The sequence below is a fragment of the Harpia harpyja genome, chromosome 8, assembly GCF_026419915.1.
Source record: "Harpia harpyja isolate bHarHar1 chromosome 8, bHarHar1 primary haplotype, whole genome shotgun sequence".
Lineage (NCBI taxonomy): Eukaryota > Metazoa > Chordata > Aves > Accipitriformes > Accipitridae > Harpia > Harpia harpyja.
In genome coordinates, this window is record NC_068947.1 from 37,413,714 (window position 1) to 37,433,943 (window position 20,230).

General features: G+C 36.0%; 1 protein-coding gene across 9 annotated transcripts in view; it reads left to right on the forward strand.

Moving 5' to 3' along the window:
- DCAF6 (DDB1 and CUL4 associated factor 6) overlaps positions 1-20,230 on the forward strand; it is a 91,921-nt gene that overhangs the window by 24,029 nt on the left and 47,662 nt on the right. For all 9 annotated transcript variants that reach the window (XM_052795220.1, XM_052795225.1, XM_052795226.1 and 6 more), the window contains exons 4-10: positions 4,544-4,729; positions 9,385-9,498; positions 10,532-10,667; positions 12,584-12,798; positions 15,365-15,458; positions 18,631-18,750; positions 18,980-19,225. In XM_052795220.1, coding sequence (XP_052651180.1) covers positions 4,544-4,729; positions 9,385-9,498; positions 10,532-10,667; positions 12,584-12,798; positions 15,365-15,458; positions 18,631-18,750; positions 18,980-19,225 — 1,111 coding nt within the window. The remainder of the gene's footprint in view (positions 1-4,543; positions 4,730-9,384; positions 9,499-10,531; positions 10,668-12,583; positions 12,799-15,364; positions 15,459-18,630; positions 18,751-18,979; positions 19,226-20,230) is intronic.

Genomic DNA, 20,230 nt, shown 5'->3' on the forward strand with positions numbered 1-20,230 from the left:
TTTTATAGAACAGATGCTCTGAACTGTGTCCTTCAGTGCTGGGGATCCCATGCAGCGATGTTCAGATGAAGTCCTCTCTCCCACGCTTTCTCAGGTTGAGAACTAAACTCTGAAGAGGTGCTGAAAAATTAAATGTGGTGGGGAAAACAAAATGTGTAGTTGGTATGGTGGAAGAGAGTTTGAATAGAAGGTTATGGAGGCAGTAATATTTTGCCTTCCTGAAGAGCTGTGGTGGGAAAACAATAGTGATCTGGAGTGTTGCCTGTGCCTACAGGTAAGGCCCTTTTCCTCACTTCTCCAAATAAGCCATAGCTACCAAACTTCATCTCTTCCTTTCAACTATTGGTGTCAGTCTGTCAAAGTTCAGATCGGTGTCATTAGACCTGGGTTTCTCTTGGACTGGGAGTTCAGCTGAAGGAGAAGAGGTATCTAAGACAGCTATGAAGTAGATGAAGGATATATTCCAAAGTGAGTGTTGTCGGAGAGACTTGCAAAACAAAAATGTTTCATGCAAGTAAAGGGTGTTCAATATTACTTATTGTGCAGAGTTTATTTTAATATATCACTTTTGGATAGTTGCTATATCATTACCTTATTATATAATTATTATATTAAAACATTTTAACTTTTTTATAGATGCAGCAATTTTAACTTTATGCTTTCATGGGATGATTTTGGTTTTTTCCCTGTTGTGTACTACTGTCACACTTAAGCCAAATCAGAAATACAAGAGATGTTTTGTTTTCTTATTTTTAAGTCAGCTGAGTTTTTTGGGTTTTTTTTATATAACAGCAGAGCAGATAGCTTTTTTTTATTATTATTATTTTCCCCAATATACACAAATGTAATTATAAAACAGCAGGTACTAGCAAGAAAACTTAATAATCAGTGTTGTTCCTGAAATGTACTAGAGATGTGATTTTTAATGACTGTTACAGTTGTGTTAGCTTATTTTCTCTGGCTGGAATAACAGAATCAATACAGGGAAAGGGAGCAAATTGGTATTGATACCAGAACTCTACTGTAATTCTGTCATCTTGGCAGATACCCTTATCACCATATTTTTTTTGTTATGAGCTAGCTAGAATAGCAAAAGTAGACTTCAGCCATCAATATAGTCTTCTGTGTTAGTAAAATATCTAATTTAATAAGGAAGCATTTAATCGTGTTTAACTCTTATTTACGTGAGTCTTATGTAAGTCACTCCAGTTTGTTATGTATGGCCAGATGCAAATGTTAATTGTTACTATGTAATATGTCTCAGGAGAAATTTTTCTCAATATGTTTCTCCAGTTTGAATAGGTTATATGTTTATAGTGTTTGTGCATCTGAGGAGAAAGGTGTTACTGTGATTTCTAATAGTAATTGCAAGTCTAAATCAAAAGGATGAGCACTTTATTATACTTTGGGATGGCTGAGAAGAATTCTTCTTGTGGATATTTTCTTCGTATTTTATTTGTTTTAAGCATCCCATTGCTGGGAGCAGGGAGAGTTTGGCTGGAGCTAAAGCTCTACCCACTACAAGTATGGTACAAAAAGATGGGAATTCATGTATTTACATCAGATTGAGCATACAGTTTTCAAAGCCTTTAAATGGAGCCTGAGATGTCTCTTAGCTAATACCAGTGTGAAGACAGGATTCTTATGAGTAGTTACACTCAGGATCTTTGAATCGTTAGTCTAGTTTGTCTTCTGGGAGAGGAAGGGTTCAGCTCACATGAGAAAGTGCTGGGGAGGCTTTGGAGGGTGCTTAGTGGGGCTGAAGGTTTACAGCTTTTCCAGAATCAGGATTGCTACTTTTCACTTTAGGATGGGGTTCCGTTAGGTTTGCTTTCCTTTACTTCTAAAGGGGGTTTGACCTCTTCAGAGGAAGTACTATTGTAAAGGCTGGATTGTAAATGTTTCTATCTTGAATGGGAACCCTAAATTAACTACATCGTGAAAAGCTTAGTAACCCACCGATATTTGACTTGCATTTGTTTCAACAGGCTTCTTTTCAAAAAGTAAGTCAGAGTGGAAATAAACCCACTTTTTTTAACTGGTTTTAGTTTTTAATGTAACTTTAAAAATGCTGGTTTGTTCGTTATGGTGACTTTTTATTGTAAAGAGTTTCCATTTGGATATGGAACTTAAAGATTTCAGGTTTAAAGAAGGCAACAGAGTAGCTGCCAGAAATTCTACTTTCTTGGAGGAAAGTACTTATTGTTAGGGATGGAGCTTGTATGCAATCTTCTGGGATTGCTACATGAATTAGTAATCCCGTCCCAAAGATTTAATCTGCTCTTTTAAGAGATGCAATTTGAATTCTTTAATTTGTTGCCTCTTCAATTGATTTTCTGTGTAACGTATTACTTAAGCAGTTGCGAAAGTTATGAGGATGTCTGAATTACTACAGCTAGTCAAGTATTTTAAAGAGCATCTGAAGTTCTTTGTTCCCCTTCTCCCCCTTTTCCTTAGTCAGTAAGTATTTGTAGCCTGTTACATGTTGGTAGTAAAATGCTCCAATGGAGTAAGGTGGTGGTATTTTTCTACTCTGTGTAGCTAACGATAAGCTTTTGGGGCTTGGTTGTGTAACTTATGTTTTCTCATCTTTTTTGCTGCCTAGGCACCAACAACTTTTTATGCCTCTTTCTCCCCTCTCTAAGGCAGTATGATAACCAGAGTAGAAAAGCATGTACAGTGCAAGCCAAGAAGGGCATGGAAAATCTTCTGCGTATAATAAATGCTGTAATACTTTAATACTTTTTATGTCAAAACTGTGCAACATAGGAAATTGAGGGGCTGGCAAGACGAGGTTAGCTCTGCCTGTGAGAAAACTCTTTGCTTTACTGACTATGTGCAGCTGTATATATTTCTGAATGCTGTTTCAGTTTACAGCAGAGGAGAGAAGAAAGGAGGGAAAGAAAAATCTCAGTTTTTCTAAGTTTGAGAGCAATCATTAAATGTAGATCTCCACGTCTAAATTGAGATCTGCAGATGGGGAAAACTGAAGCAGAAAATTAGAATAAGTTAGCTATTGACTGCATGAAAAGCAAGCACATTAGGATGGGGCTTGTGAGAAAAAGGGGGAAAAGTAAGAAGCACATGTATTTTGGTGAGAGAAGGACCCTGTGCAGTAGAGCAAAGAGAAAAAAGTCTGCCTGCTTATATTCAGCAAGAGGGAGGAAGTGGTGGAGAACTGGCAAGATGGTAGAGAAGACTCTAGTTGTTTAGATTTTTTTTTTTTTTTTTTATTATGGAGATCGAAAAGGATTTCTTGTCAGGACAAAAATACTTCTTTCATGGTAGCAATAATGTAAAATCAGAGGTGGGGTTGACAGATGACATCTTTAACTGCCATCTGAACTAGGGTACCTTATGGAGTTCTTGTTCTGAGTTGCTCCTTCAATGCCAAGTCCCTAAGTTCTTTTGGATGTCTGGGATTTGAATGTTTTCAGTAAAATGCAGAGATCTGAACAAATCTAAATGAAAAGGCAGATTTATTGAAATTAAATGAATGGATTATATCTCCTGATTCTGATAACATTTTTTTTTAAAATACTAAGCCTTGTGTATCTTTCATAATATGCAGATACACTGTTAAACTTTTTCTGTGTGAATTGTTTAAAAGGTGTGAAATAGCACTTGTGAAATACTAGGCATGAGCTATCACTGACAGAGCAACTTCATTTGCATAATGTTTTCTTTGATTAAGTTGGAAATTTGGAAGTAATTTTCATACTGTAAACAACTTAGTAAGTATCTTTTTCCTATCAGTAGTGGTGAAAATGCAGTTTGGTTTAAATGCTGCACATGGGAGAAAAGGTAAGAATAGAATGTTCACTAGTGCGCAGGAAAGCATATAGAGGGTTTTTTCAGTTTTGATAGACTAATAAGTATGTTAGGAAATATAAAGAGTCATCACAAAGTGTTTAAAACTAATGTGATGGTGAAGTAAATTATGTGCTTCTCTGTTGTACTGTAGATGAATGACATTCATTGAGACTAAGTCAAGTCTTAGCTTATTGCTCTGTAATCATGTTCTTAAATGTTTGTTTATTTTTGACTGGTTTTAAAGCATCCTTTCTTATAAACTTCAATTTTCCTTTCTAAAGTGGGTTTATTTTAAGAGTAGCATCAATTTTTAAAGTCTATAAAGTTGGCTTGGATTACAGTGCCTTGTTCTTCTTGACCCACGATATTCCAGATCTTCTAAATCTTTCCTCTCTGACATGCTGGCTGGCTGCGCTATCACCCTTGACTAATGTTTTACTTTGGTAAACCTGATGTGATGTGTAACTAGCATTTTAAAAACAAAAGGTGGCAGTTGCATTCCAGTCCCTTCATTTTGCAGAATACTTTGTGCAAGTGCATAAGTGAATGTCTCTTGTGGACCTACTTTGGTCTTAGAAGAAATTTGGTGTAAAGACAACTTATCTGTTCTGTTGTATTAAACTGTAGGTTACTAGCAGCCTGTACATAACTGATGTTTTATAGTACCAGAGTGTGTGTTATTTTCCTATTCTTTATTAACCTGATACAGCCTTCCTTCTTTCTTCCTTAGGTTTTAACAACCATTCGCTCAGGACACAGGGCCAATATTTTTAGTGCAAAATTCTTACCATGCACCAATGACAAACAGATTGTATCTTGTTCCGGAGATGGAGTCATTTTTTACACTAATGTTGAACAAGATGCGGAGACCAACAGACAATGCCAGTATACGTGCCACTATGGAACTACCTATGAGGTACCTCACAAAAGTATATGATAATTTTAAGATAGGTGGAATACATATTTTCTTGTATTGTTGCCCAAGTTTTTAACCAGGCTGCTGAAACCTTTATTTCAGTGAGAATTAAAGAACCTTCTTTCTAGCTTTCTTGAGTTTGGTGTTTGTTTTTTTTTCTTAGAGTAGGCTTTAAAAGAGAAATATGTTGTCTCAATTAAATGGAGGACTTTCCAAAAGGTAGTGTTATTAAGACCACTTTCTTTGCAAACATAGTAGCTGAATACACCTTCACTGAGGGAATCCTCTGCAGAGCAAAACTGATTTAAATTGTGCTGTGAATTTCTTTCTGAAGTAGGTTGGGGGTTGGGGGCAGGGGCTACGTTTTGCATCTTTATTTTTACCTCCCCCCCTCTGCTCTCCCCCCCCCCCCCCAACTTTTCAGCAGTTTAATGCCTTTTACACAATTTAAATCCTTCCGAGAAATGCTTATTTCAGCATGTGTGAGTAACTTAATCTGAAAAATTTATTTACAGTTTTAGGTAATTTCTCTATTTTGTATTCTAGTTAACTCTTTATGTATAAATTTAGAGCCAATGTTTGCAATCCTTCCTTGGAAGTTTTGTTCATATAAATAGGCAAGTGAAGAAGCAAAGTGTTACTTAAGTTAGGAAGATAATCAGATTTATTGATCTATCTATTTATTTTAATGACAATAAAATCTGATGCTTGTAAAACTTACTGTGCTTAAAATAGCAGTATTTTTTTTATTTCCTTCTTAGGTTCCTTCTTAGGAACAAGTGTTCCAGGTCTTTTGATTATTTTTTTGCTTGATTGTTTTTTTTTAATGGTACCACAGTACACACACACGGGAAAAAATCCCAAATCCATTGCTTTTTAACTATTTAGCTCAGGTTTCATAGCAAGTTTTTAAATCTCTTTATAGGTTAAGTGAACAAAATATTTAAAAATGTCTGTTAAAAAAATTGGGGAGTGTGAAAAAAGAAAATGGTTGAAGTACTGCCAGAATTAATTTTTTGTCATGTAGTAAAAGTATCCTTATGGTTATAATTACACATGTTCCATTAAAGGTTTTTTTGAAGACACTTCCTGTCTGCAGGGTAACTTTGTAGGTCAGTCAAGTGAACCTCATGGTATTCACTCTTTTTCTGGGATTTGTGGTTTTGGTTTGGTTTGGTTTTGCCTGGGTTTAACACAAGACTGTATTTTCAGTTTTGCAAAAGGTGATTCTAGATCCCAGGCTTGCATTGTCTGCTTTCATTTTTGAGATTTGTTTTGATTGAGAAACTACTCTTTCCTTTGAATAGCATCAGTCCTTATGGCCCCAATCAGAAGCTTGAACTGCCTCAGTTCTCACTGAAGTTTACTATATATAGTATGCTAGTCTGTGGATTCTGCAAATTGATTGGATGCTCTCTGTATCTCAAGTGAAACCTGCCTTTTTATAAGAACATCTGGAGACTGAGATGGGTAGCTAGCTGTGAGTATTATAAAACATTTCTGAGCTTGAGAATAGGAGAATGGTTATGGATAGATACCGTGCTGAGGAGACGCGAAGGTAGTGGTAGAAATATTATTAGAGAAGTGGGTTTGGGTGCGTAAAGTTTGGGGCCATGGACTAGGCTGCTCAGAGTACTGCAAATGAAAGAGTTGGTGGTAGCATAAAAGTTATCATGAGAAGTCACTGTGGCGGTCTTAAGCTTTGATCTGCCTGAGCTTGGGTTGACCAACAGTGTGGTTGATTACATGAAGTGACTGACACCAGGTGGTGCTGCAAAACAATGATCAAACTGGGAAAATAGAATGAAAGCAGTTACCAGTTGTGCTTGTGGGTCAGGAGTAGTAATGGAGGCTAGAACATAACACATCTAACCTGTAATATGAGATGCCAGTTGTCTCTTTGCAAGTTGTTGTTTGCCATCAGTAATGATGGTGTGCACATTGCAAGTTACTAAACCAGATGAGAAATATAAATTTGCTAGGTACAACAAATTAAGCTTGTCAAAACAGACAATAAAGAGAGCCCAACAGTCTAGCAAATCAAGATGCAAGTTTTATTGTTGTCCATATAGAATGACTATAACTGAACAGTAACTGGTTGTACAGAATATAGTAGATTTGCTTCAAAATCATTAGTTGAAGAGAGTATGGACATTTGACTGCTGTATTGCACAGTCAAAATAGTGGTATTGCAGATGATTTTTATTCAAATAATGTTAACAAGGGAGGTATATTTTATAAAGACTAAATTCTGTTACTGTGTCTTAAACCTGATATTTGAACATTAAATGCATGTAGTAGTAATATTATGTGGCATAGACCTTTTTCTAAGCCTTGGCATATGAAAGTATAATAGAGTAAATAGCAGGGGTTTTTAAGCAAATGGCTGAGATACAGCTTCAGCTTCTGAAATAACGCAACTTCTGTCACTGAGAGGTTTCTGGAGTGGGAAAATCATTTCAAAATATCATGACGTTACTGCCCAGCTGTATGTAACCACATCATCGTATTAAATATAGAACTTTGACTCATTGGATTCTCTGAATAACAAAAGCTAACATCATCTGCCCCTGAGGTACTAATTCTAAATTTGAATGTGGCTTGAATTTATACTGCGCTTTAAACTTGGAGTTTGTGACAGTTCAAGACGTTACAAAAACATCCATTGAAACAGAGGAATGTGGAAATTTGTGTAGATTATTATGAACTGTGAGATTATTGGACAATTGTTTTTAATTCTGGGGGTGAATAGAGTAAGTAGAGAGGGAGAGAGAAGTTCTTGAAACAAGTTTCTGGAGAACTTGTTTATATAAGGCCATTACAAGTTTATTTTTACTCAGCCAAATGCTTTTCTCTATTGCCGTTCATGTTAATTGCATTTCAGAAAGAGAATGTACTTTTATGGACAACTCTTACCTTCATATTTTCAATACACTAAAGTGAGCATATAGCTATATATTTTTAAAGTTAAATAGAAAAGGATTTTTTTCATTAGTAAAAAAGGATTTTATATATATATATAAAATGTGTACTTGTTGAACTTAAATATAGTAATAATGCCTCTTAATTATTGGAGTCTGCACCTCTCAATTTCTCTGTTTTAGTGCTTATAAAGTTACTTAGTATGTTTTTAAACACCATGCATAAAAATTGGCATATGCAAGTGGAGGTATGTACTGCACTATTACATGTATGTTGTGAAATAGTATCAGTGTGAACAAAAATAAAATACAGCTACTAGAAATAAGAGCTTGCTGTGTTATACCATGTTCAGCAACATTCTTGGAACACAGTAAATGTTTTCAATGCAAGCTCTGCATCAAAGTACAGCAAAAATGCTCGAAGGATTTAGTGTATTGAAGAACAATTGCTGGCTATTATAACCACACTAATAACGTTAATTTGAATGAATGTGTAGTGAAAAACACTCTTTTCAATATATTATGCTAACATATTGAAGAATAGTGGTCATATCTCAGAAGTTTATTGTTCCATTGTTATTAAAACCTTGGCTTTGTTCTGTCTGTTAAACTTCGTGTTTGTCAGCAGTAAGATTTGGCACAGCATGCATTGTCTCAGTTAACATACTGAGCATTACAAGAAGAAATGCTGAATTCTGCGGAGATTACATTTGCAATCCCTGTTTAGGTAGAGAGATTTACAGATATCCATAGGTTACTTTTACTAAGAGTTGGGCTGGGTGGAGAATAAATCGTCACATAAAAGTGTTAAAGAATCACTCATTTGCTCTGTGTTGAATTAGTGTGTTATCCTATTATTGATTTTTGTAGCTTTATAAATTTCTGTGAAGTTACTGATAGTAGCAGTAGTGTAGGAAAAGAAAAATACTGCTAGTTTCTACAACATTCTCTGTTTTGCACTTAAGGGATAGTGTGTAGAAACATGATGTTTCATGTGCGTTCATTGACCTGTGGAATTCAACTTTAACATTATGGTTGCTTGCCTTTTTATTTTGTTTTAAGGAGGTCTTCTTGAGTGAAGCCATATATGTGAGACTCCATCTGAGTCTTCCTAGTGTGAGTAGGGCTGAGGTCAGGAAAATGGTGCAATACAGTGCTCTCCTTAAAAAAAAAAAAAAAAAAAAAAAAAAAAAAAAAAAAAAGCTGTAAGGGGGTAGGTTAGTAACAGCCTTTAATGCATAGTTGCTTCAGGGGACTATTTTTAATGTAAAGGCATGGCCCAAGGGGAATAAAAGCCATCTAGCATTTTCACGTCATTCAGACTTCTGAGGGTTTTGTTTGTTATTGTCTTCTATTACTTGATAGAAAAAAACCTGAGCTGCTGTTGAATTATTGCAGCAAATTGATTACTTATCTGCAAACTGATTGCAGTAAATGTATGTTGCTTATTAAAAGGTAATAGAAATAACTGTAAGCTTTGACCTATAAATATTTAATCTTATGTGACATTCCACAGTTTATTTTAACTTCAGTAATTCAAACCTTTTCTTGAAAAGGAAGAAACACCAGCAGTTTTTCAGTTTTCCTCTATTTCAATAGAAAGCTTGACTTGAGTAGTAATTACTTCAGTCTTTACTGCTGCTCAAAATGTTGATGCTTTCATTTTCAAAGTAATGGTATTTCTGGAAGTATTAATACTGTTGTTTGTTTGTTTGTTTGGGTTTTTTTGAGCAGATTATGACAGTACCAAATGATCCCTATACTTTCCTCTCTTGTGGTGAAGATGGCACTGTAAGATGGTTTGATACTCGAATCAAAACAAGTTGCACAAAGGAAGATTGTAAAGATGTAAGAGTGAAATCTTTTAATAAAGATGACCTAAATGTAGAGCTGTACATCATACAAACATAGGATATGAATTCTGGTAAGGCTTTTAGAAATAATGGATTTCAGGGTCGTTGGTGGAGATGACAACATGTTTCCCAAGAAACAAAAAAAGTTTGGGGAGTCTTTTTTCTTTTTTCTTTTCTTTTTTTTTTTTTTAAATTTATTTCATTTTAATAACTCCTTTGGCACCTTCTAGTTTATGAACTTTGGTGTGAGGCTTCAGATTTGGTAGAAAAAATTCTATGTTTACATTAGTTACTATAGACTGCAGAGTTGGAGGCAAAAAATGAGTCTGGAAAATAATCTGCAGCCCTGTGTTCTTGAGCATCCTTTGTTCCTCCATAAGAAAAGATTTGGTAATGAATTATACTAGATCAAATTAATCACTGGTAGTATTCCCTAGAAGGTAAGGTATTGGTGGTGTCCACTGTGTTTGCATTTCAGAAACAGTCTTAATATTGAATTGGCGAAAAACTGACACCAAAGTATGTATCACTGCTCTTGATTAATTTTATTCTGCTTTGTGCATATTTACTAGTTCTAGGGGTTTCTTTCTTTCTTTTTCTCTATCCAATTATCTGCCCGTAGATGTAATCTATTCTATTCCTTTAAATTAATTTAGAATGTTTCTGCATATTTGGTGCTCTTCTGACTCAACAGTGTCTATGTTTCCATAGCAAAATCCAAGGTGCAAGCTAGTTTATAAATCTGTATTTGTTATGCTTACCTGTTCTTAAATGTTTGTTCCTGTGGTTTGTTTTGGTTTGTTTGTTTTCTTTTCTAGTTGATTTTGTGCTATATTTCTTTCTCTGATAGTTTTCCTTCTCTGCAGTGGCTTTTCTGTTTGACATATTTACAATCTATCTTCACAGGGCCAGACCTAGTTTTCTCAAAACCTCCTTGACTAATGGACCTGTGTCCTGAAGTAAAAAATAGAATTATACTTCAAATGTTCAGAGCTATTATTTGAATGCTGTATTTTTGTTTGTTCCAGGATATTTTAATAAACTGTCGGCGTGCTGCGACTTCTGTTGCTATCTGTCCACCAATCCCATACTATCTGGCTGTGGGTTGTTCTGATAGCTCAGTAAGAATATATGATCGGCGAATGCTTGGTACAAGAGCAACAGGTAGGAACCATACCTCACAGTAAGCTCTTCTAACCATTTGCAGTTCCAATTTCAAGTTATTTTTTTCAAAATAGATGATGAATGACTGAAGTGTAATACTGAATGAAGTGTAGCTTTCTTCTCTGAGAACTATGCTTTGTAATAATAAAGTCATTTCACTCTAATATTTGCTAATACAGAAATCTTCAAGTAAGTAAACTTAATCTCTTCATCCATCTTAGAATATGTTGTATACTGAATGTAGAAAAAGACATTTTGTAGTGTCTCTTCTTTTGTCTTGAAACATGTGATTCCAAGATCCAAAAAGCTAGCGATTGCAGCCTGCAGTCGTCTACCTGAATTTTAATTAAGTTCTTATCTTCTTGTACTCTGCCATGCTGGAATGTGTTGCTTTTTATGGGAAGGGATATTACGAACTCTAGAATGTCATGCCATATGCTTACCTTTGCAGTAGCTGTTGCGATATCTAACATAATTTCACTGAAAAGCTACAGATCCTTCAGGTGAAAGCTGGCATGCTTCAGATGCTTACTTAAGAATTTTATAAAAAAAATCTCGGGTGACAACCAAAAGTGTGTTACATAGTTGTAATGTATATCTTTCTTATAATGTATGACCAGCGTATGTTTGGACGCATACAAATTAATATACAGCTGTGCATACACATTCATGCAAGTAATCAGTGCCACAAAATCTGTCATTTCTTGCAGCATTTTCCTGTTGGTGTTTGTGATGGAGGAGAAAGGAAACAGTAGAGATCACTCAAACATAAAAATACCCCACTCATCATGCTAATGTTCTTATAAGATCTCTCCCTTTCATCACAGTGGTCAGCAAAATTCTGTGAGAACTGCCAGAGGAACAGATTATGGGGGGTTGATTAAAAGGTACTATGTACCTGCACTTGTCTTGTAACAATATAGGAATAAGATGAATTCAGGTATGCAGGCCTATAAAGTAAAGGAGAGAAAAGACAAAATCTTGAAGACTGTAATTTTTCTGGGTATATTGGTATAGTGTTCTGTTTGTTTGTTTGGGAGGGGGTGGGGGGGGTGGTTTTTTGGGTTTTGTGTTTTTTTTTTTTTAAGGGGTGAGGTATTCTATAACTAGTGAGCAAACTATTGATTTTCATTTAAAACTTTCTGTTTCAGTCCTTATGTAATGTGAGATAATAAACTCTGAACTTGTCTGTGGTCAAGGACAGACTGTTGCACATACTAAGCCACAACAGATATGCCACGCGGGAAACACTTACATGGCAAACTATGAGGTTTTGGAACAGTCTGTTTTTCTCAGTGTTAGATTTTCTTATAAGTAACTTTTATCTTATCACAATTTTGTAATTCTAGAATTTAAGATTCTTTTAGCGTGTGGAGTGGAAGTGAGTTGTCAGGGAAGCATGATAAGTGCAATGTATTGTATAGTTCTGCAGTTTCAAAGTGACAGTACTATTATGTCTCCAAGAAGAAAAACTAGTATTTTTTAAAAACATTTTGTGTAGAAAACAGGAGATGTATGTCCTAAATTTCAGTTTCATATAATGAATTCCTTTCTAATTTGTGTGTAGATACAGAGTTGCATTATTATTGTGTAAATGTTCTTAGGTTTCAAAATTTGCATTTGTACTACATTTTACAGATAGTATCCACACACCTTCGTATGATGGGTATGTGATATATGAATATATATGTGTGTGTGTTCATCTTTTTTTTAAAAATGTACATAGCCTTTGTAAAGAAATATAAAATACTAGTAAGATCTGATGTGTCACTATTCAGATCCAATTTAATGCAGAAGCTACAGGATACTTAGCTTTTCTCTGATCGTCTTTTGTTAGATGTTAAATAAGGAGTATATTGAAGCTTTTGAAAATTTGCAATAGTAAATGTGTCATTTCTTTCTCCCTGCCCCCATAGGGAATTATGCTGGTAGAGGCACTGTTGGAATGGTGGCACGGTTTGTTCCTCCTCATCTCAATAACAAATCCTGCAGAGTAACGTCTCTATGTTATAGTGAAGATGGTCAAGAGATCCTTGTTAGCTACTCTTCAGATTACATATACTTGTTTGATCCCAAGGATGACACAGCACGAGAACTTAAAGTTCCTTCTGCTGAAGAGAGACGGGAAGAGGCAAGTGATTAAGATGACCTGTTTTCATGGTTTTTGGGTTTTTTTTCTTATGGCACACTTATATCAGTTGTATTTCTGTTTAATTTAAATTAATGTTGCTGTTCATAGATTGAGATGTTGACAAGTAGATTGTGTTACAAAATTTGCATATTTACAATATATTTATTTATATATTTACAATATTTTGTCACTCTGGTTTTCTTGTCTGGTTTCCCTCTCCTAAAGATGAGAAAGCATGAACCTTGGGTTATAAGACCAGCAAGGGTGGCAGGTCATTCTTGTAATTGAAGTGCGTTCTGTGTTATTTTCCATGCCACCAAAAGCATATTCCTTGAAATCAAGTATAAATACTCTTTGTTAAAAGTTATCATTTAATGACAGAGATGAGGGGGTACAACGTGTTTAGATTGAGGAGGTGAGCCGCTACTACTGAGCAGTATTAAAAGTTTCAGCAGTGTAACCAAAACACAAGCAGTTGTTTATTATCAGCTCAGCTACAATGACGTTGACCGTTCCAATCTAAATTTTCTGATCAATATAAAACAAATCTCTTTAACTACAGTGAAGTTATGTCTCTCCCCTCCCCCTTCACTCCCCCAACCAGCCGTTCCTTTTTTTCCTGGCATGCTCACCGTTTCACAAGTTCCTCTGTATCCCAAGGTCATTACCTTTAGTCTGAGACAGGGGCCTCAAGGGACTTTACAGTGGGTTGTTAGCATACTGCTGTCTTCACTGGAAGGATGGGTGTGATGATAACAATGGAGATTTTTTCTTCCTCTGTGCTGGCAGAAACATGATGTTGATGTTTTCTGCCCTCTTTTTCTTAAGAGTCTGCTTGAAGGCTATATGTTTTGAAACACGTACATGATGTGTTTTCTTTATTAGTTTGCCAATATAGCGTGGTTGTTCTTTGTCCTTGTTATTACCCCTAAAACAGTGTTGCTTAGGTCCAACCTTTGTAGTACAGTTAACAGCCAACGGTGAGAAGGTGTCTCTGGTATCCTCCTGTGTCCACACATGCTGTCAGCCCATACCAGTACTACTTCATGCTGCATCAGTATCCTATGGTCATAGATAGTTCTTTCTTGCATAGCTTAACTGGTTGGCATTCCTGCATATATCAAAACTGTTAATAAGAGGTTGTACACCACGCATCTATGCAAATCTAAGCAAAACTAAAGCAAATTAGGTGATAATCACCTGGTCACTAGACAATTGCTGTTGCAGCTAAATGAGCTAAAAAAGCTCCAAGCAACTCCAAGCTCCAAGTCCAGACAAAGCCTGACAAGTGTGAGGCTTGTGTTGTTAGCTTCACATTAAGCCTGTGGCCTCTTACTAGCAATGATCATGCTGTATTTACTGGGCCACAGGCTGCTATTACTGGTACAAACATTATTGATCAGAAGAGGGTGTAGATTCGTAGGAATTCGTAGGACTGAGGAACAATGTCCAGCTGAGTTACGCTGTTACCTCACTAAGGCAGGAGAAAGCAAAGAGAAACCCAGAAAAACTGTGATGAACGAGTGGTTCTGCACTTTTCCCTTTCTTCTGTCTAATGTTAATCTGATGTGAAGTAATTTGGTGGAGAGTTGACTGCCCAGTTACTATAGAGAGACAAGATTGTGACCACCTGTTAATAACAGATCCTATGTATCCTTTTCTCTTGTAGGCTTAGAATATGTCCTATAATCTTTTCTTGCTGGATGATTTTACTTAAATGCTGTTTTTATTTCAGCCTGGCTATAAATTGTATGGAGTAGAAGGAATGTAAAGCTTTCTTCCTGAATTTGCTGGCTCCTGAAAGTTAACACTTTAATATGCTTTCACCGCAGGGGTTTTGCATTTAATTTAAAATTGTCAGCACAACTATTTACTTTTTAAGCCAGAAATATCTAGCCAATAGATTTAATTTCAAGCTCTGAACTGCCTTTCTGCATGTTCAAAGCACTAGCTGTTTCTTTTCAAGTTGCTGAAAGTAACACTACCTATATAGTACTTGTTTTATACTTCCTGCTGCAAAAAACCTTGTGTTATAAAAATTTAAAAACACCACAGATTAAAAAATAAACTAAAGTTTATTTTCATAAAATTTCTTTGTTTTGTTAATGTCTGATTGTTTTTTCATTTTGCTTAATTGCAAATCCACATTTCATTAAACTGAAGCTGCTGTGTATTTTTTAACACGAAGAGGTGAATATTTTTGCAGAATTCAGGCTGAATTCTGGAAAATGAATTATTATCGTTCAGTATGGAAAGCATCAACACAATAAAGTTAGTATTGCATAAAATAAAAGCTGCATTAGTTCTGAGAGTCATTGATTTAGACTGTTGAACTTCTGCATAGCTAAAACTCTTGTATTCTATTGATACAGTGTTGTACTTATTCATAGTTGATCTGAACGTATGGCTGACATTCAATTTTTTTTGTGACAGATGCAATATTTCCATTTTATTAAGTTACATAAATTTGTGTTTATATTTAGACTTAGAATGCTATACTGTCCAACATAAATAGTTTTGTAACGCGGGGGGGGTTTGTGGTTTGGTTGGTTTTTTTTATTTCTAGTTACGGCAACCTCCTGTTAAACGTTTGCGGCTAAGAGGGGACTGGTCAGATACTGGACCAAGAGCAAGGCCTGAGAGTGAACGAGAAAGAGATGGTAAAGTGTTTGCAGCTGGGGGGGTGGGGGTGGTTGTCTTTGCTTGTGTGTTTTGTTTTGGTTGGGTTTTAGTTGGGTTTTTTTGTTTCGTTTGGGTTTTATTTTCCTGTTTTTCTTAAGTATTCCTGAAATATCCAAGTGCTTCAGATTAAACTGTCCCTGTTTTAAGAATCGGCCAGGTCTTAGGATGGTTTTCTTAGAATTTAAGACAGAACTGCTGTTCTACAGTGATTTTTAAAAATGTCTAAACTGAAAATATTCTTACCAGAAGAATTATGTTTCTTCAGTTAGGCTGATGTAAATCAAGGGGAGCTTACTTCATTGTCATTGGTCATGTAGTAACATAAATACGTATTTCCCTTTTTGTAGTCAAGCCTCATATGCAATCAAAGCTACAAATGAAATGCTCTGTAATGGTTACATGAGGGGACTGGAATTCAAAGCAGTAGGATTCTATTATTGTATCTTTCACTTTTTTTATAAAACACGTAGTAACTAAATTTTTATACTTAAATTTTCATGTTTCTAATACATTACTCAATTACTTGAGGTTTCAGTAGGTAGAGCATTTCCAAAGCTATGCTTTAGTGTCAGAAAATGGGATGTGAAAGCAGGGCAGAGGATGCTTTGTCACTCATCTTACTCTTCATCTAATGATGTGTTTCTGTTTATATCTGACAGGTTGTGGGGGTACAAGTATTAGTTCTACTTCCCTTAAATCTGTCTCCCTCTTTTGCCTACCATTTCCCTTTCCAGACTTTATGTTGGTTTTCTCATCTTCCTGATTCCACAAACTAGAATAGAAGTGTCTAGCTGTGTCAGACTAATGGTCCATGTAGAGTAGGATTCTGTATCCGACACAGGCAATAGGAGATGCTCTTTAGGGAGAGAACATGAGCCTGTTCCTCTTACCTTAATCTGTTGCCTTTGTTGCTCCCCCAGTGTTCAGAATTACCGGATTAGAAACTTTAGAGGGTACGTTCCCATCTGTTCTTTTAGAATCTGCATATGGTTCTATTGCCTATGAGTTTCTGTAATCCTTTTTTGAACCTGTTGGTAATATCTCCTATGGCAAAAAATTCCAGAAGTTCAGTGCCCACTGTGTAAAGGAAGACTTTCTTTCCTTTCTTTTAAATTGCTCCTTTAGTTTCATCATGTGCCTTCTTATTCTAATACCACAGGATTTGATTATTAACAGTTTTACATTCTGCTTATTTGGTGCTTTCATTCCACAGACCGCATTTGTATACCTCCTTGTATTAGGGACACTTTTGCTATCATCTTGTTGCAGGTCTTCCCAATTAAAGTTAGTTGCAGCTTTGCCTTTGCACAAAGTTACTTTTTATTTACATTGAAGATACTTAGCTGAAAAACAATGTCCTTCTAGCTGTCATTTCCCTACTGATTAAATCTGCTGGGGAGAAGAATAAAGCCTGAGAAAAGGATTCCTCCAGTAGACTCCTCCAGTATAGACACTGGCTAGATTTTTATTTTCTCAAAACAAAACTTCAGGATCTGTACTGTCCATTATTTGATACAACTGTATAGTGACTGAGAGAGAATAGCTGTGTTGCATTAGTTAGGCATGTGGTGACCTGTGACTTATTTTTCTGTTAACTGTTCATTATTCTGTCTTCCCATCATTAACTACCTTTTGTCTGTTTTCTTCAGCTGTTGCATTCTACTTTTTGTGTTCTAAGCTTCTGAGGCCAGAGCTCCTCTGCCTGGGGTACAGGAGGGGAATGAGGGATCCCAGGGGAGGGTCAGAGACCTGCAGTGTGGAAATGAAGATAGACAAGGGCAATTTGGTTCAGACTCTGGGGCATTGTTTTGGGGGGGGGGGTGGGTTGGTGTGTTCCTCTTCCCTTATCCATTCCCAACAATGTCTTCTAAACTCAGGCAAATAATGTAAAAGCAAGGTCTAGTGATGATATATTCAAGCTATATCCTAGCAGTGAAGACTATATGCAGTCCTGAAAGATAATCAGTTGCTCCAGTCATTTGATTAGTCTTTTGGCTTTTATAACATCTGTGCAGGTAGCAGCACTGATGTTTGAGAGGCATATTATCACTGCATGTTCTTCCCAAGTACACTCCAGAATCTTTTAGTGTTAGCTTTTGTATGCAGGGTAGTAAAATGTTTTTCAGGTATGTATTTTGATAAGTAATTGTACTTCACAAGGATTCTATTTCTTAAGCTCTTCAAGTACAAAACTTTTCCAAAAGTTGCTTAAACACAGCATACTTCCAAAGTGGCTAAGGGGCCAGCATAAGCTCTTACTTCAGTACGAGTGGAATGGCCCAGTCCAGTGGAATGGTCTTCTATTGGAAAATGCCAATGTGTAAAAACAAACAAACAAACAAAAACCCCAAAACCACACCCCCCCCCAAAAAACCCCCAAGCCCCCAAAACCAAACCCCCAAAAATGAACCCCCCCAAACCCCCAACCAACCAACAAACCAAACTCCCCCCCAAAAACCCCCAACCACTTAACCCACCCCCAAACAAACAAAATCCTCAAAATCAAACAAAAAACCCCCAAACATTTAACAGAATACAAAAAACAGTTAAAGATTCAAATATTCCATTTCAGCCCTTTACAAATTGAATTTTTTCTGTCTTCTTTCTTGAAACAAATTTTGTTTCATATGTAACAAAACCAGAAATAAAATGAGAAGAAAATGTTTTGAGTTATGTTGAAAGAAAGTATGTTGAAGATTTTGCTGTAAGTCATGCAGAAGCCTTTTGGAAATGTTAAAAACATTATGTGCTAATTTTGTGCTAGTCTTTTTGCTCTTTCATTGTTTAATGATAAAATTGGTTATTTTATAATTAGCTGGAAAAACATAAAAATCTGGGCTTTCTTAACTTATTTAACTGGCATTTAAAACTGAATGACATAAATTTCACAATGTCATGTGTACAAAAGCTCTGCATAATTGTAAAACAGAGAAGGAGGAAGGACTGTTGGTTTTTATGTGGTGCCATGTTCAGGTGGCAATTCTTGCTAGACTGTAGTGCTGAAAAAAGGAGATAGTTCAGGGGACTGCTAGTTACATACCTTACAGTGCGGGGGGGGGGGGGGGGGCGGTTATGAAAGAAGAAATGGGGGGAAAAATAAACGCTTTTGTAAACTTGTAGATAAAACTTTCAGCTTTACTTGTTTTACAGGGGAGCAAAGTCCTAATGTCTCTCTAATGCAAAGGATGTCAGACATGCTGTCAAGATGGTTTGAAGAAGCTAGTGAAGTTGCACAAAGCAATCGAGGACGAGGAAGATCACGGTCCAGAGGTGATTTCCTTCTTTTCAAGAATAATAATTACAACAAATATGTTTATACTGGGTGTACAGGCCTTGAATATCAGCATTTTTGAGGTGTAAACTAAAAAATTTTTAGTGCACTCTGAAGAACTGAGCACACTTGTTTGCCATATGAATAGTAATGCAAAGGGATCTTTAGAGACAGAGTAAATTTACCTTTGGGCTCTTGTTTTTCTTGCTTTTTTTTATTTAATCAAAGGTGGGACTAATCGGACAGATGCTCCTGCTACTAGTAACGTGCCACCTAGTACAGAATCAGAAACTGCAATGGAAGTAGATGGTTCTGAACAACTTCCATCATCATCATCTTCTACAATGTCAGCCCAAGCTCCTTCAACATCATCTTCAACAGAAAGTCCCCCTTCAACTTCATTATTGTCCTCTCCTGATAGTGAACAAAGGCCTTCTTTAGGGGCCTCAGCTCAACCTGTGCTCCATCAGTCTGGTGAGAAGAAATCCGTCTTGTCATTGTTTATGAAAAACGCTTTCATTGAGAAACAATTTTATTTTAGGATATTTTGAGTAATTGATCACAATCTGTTTTCCTTCTTGCACATCCTTAATGAGACTAGGTATTTTATAGTTATCAACTGACTGCAGCTGTGGTTTAAACAAAGAGTAAAACCATCAACTGTCTAAGTCTGTCTGAAGAAGGAATCTCAAAGGGGATAACCAGTATTGTCTTTTGAAGTAGAAGTAAAAAATTATTGCTTGTTTTTTCTAAACTTATTATTCTCTTCATGGAGTATAAATAACACCATGCCTTCTTCAGCTGTGATTTGGCTGTAGCAGCATCAGTGCAATGAATAGCAGAACCTATTCCTGTTATAATCAAAGGAAGTAGAGAATGTCTCCTTCAGTAGGAGTCTACATCCTCAACATTTCAGAGTCAGCAATGTTATTTTGTTTGCTTCTCAAAACTATCCACATAGACAGGGCTTACCTCACGTGATACTTCATTATTGGTTAATAAATTATACTACATACTGATCTTCAAGATATATAAACTTAAAAAAACCTCATCTGTATTTAATATAGACTTAACATTCTTATTGTGGGGAAAAAGAAGAAAGTATATTCCACTGTCAATGTCAGAAAATTATTTAGTTAGTAAAAGAGCACCTTATGCGTTGACTTGCATTTTTCCATCTCTGTGCAGGAAAAGATACTACAGCCTTTAGGGTTAAGTATTTGCACAAGAGTTTACTTTTACTTTTTTAAAGTGAGTTTCTAGGCCTCATAGTTGTGGTGGAAAGGCTGTGGTGGTCTGAAACACCTACAGGTTCAGACTTGATTATTTTAAAATCCCGTGGTTTTTGTATAAATACAACTTCTGTCTTGTACCAATTCTGTTGTAAAAAATCAAGGTCTCTGTCATTGGAAAAGATGACTGATAGCATCTTCAGGCCCTAAATTGGATGTTCTGGAGAGATGGGGATCGGGTATAAAG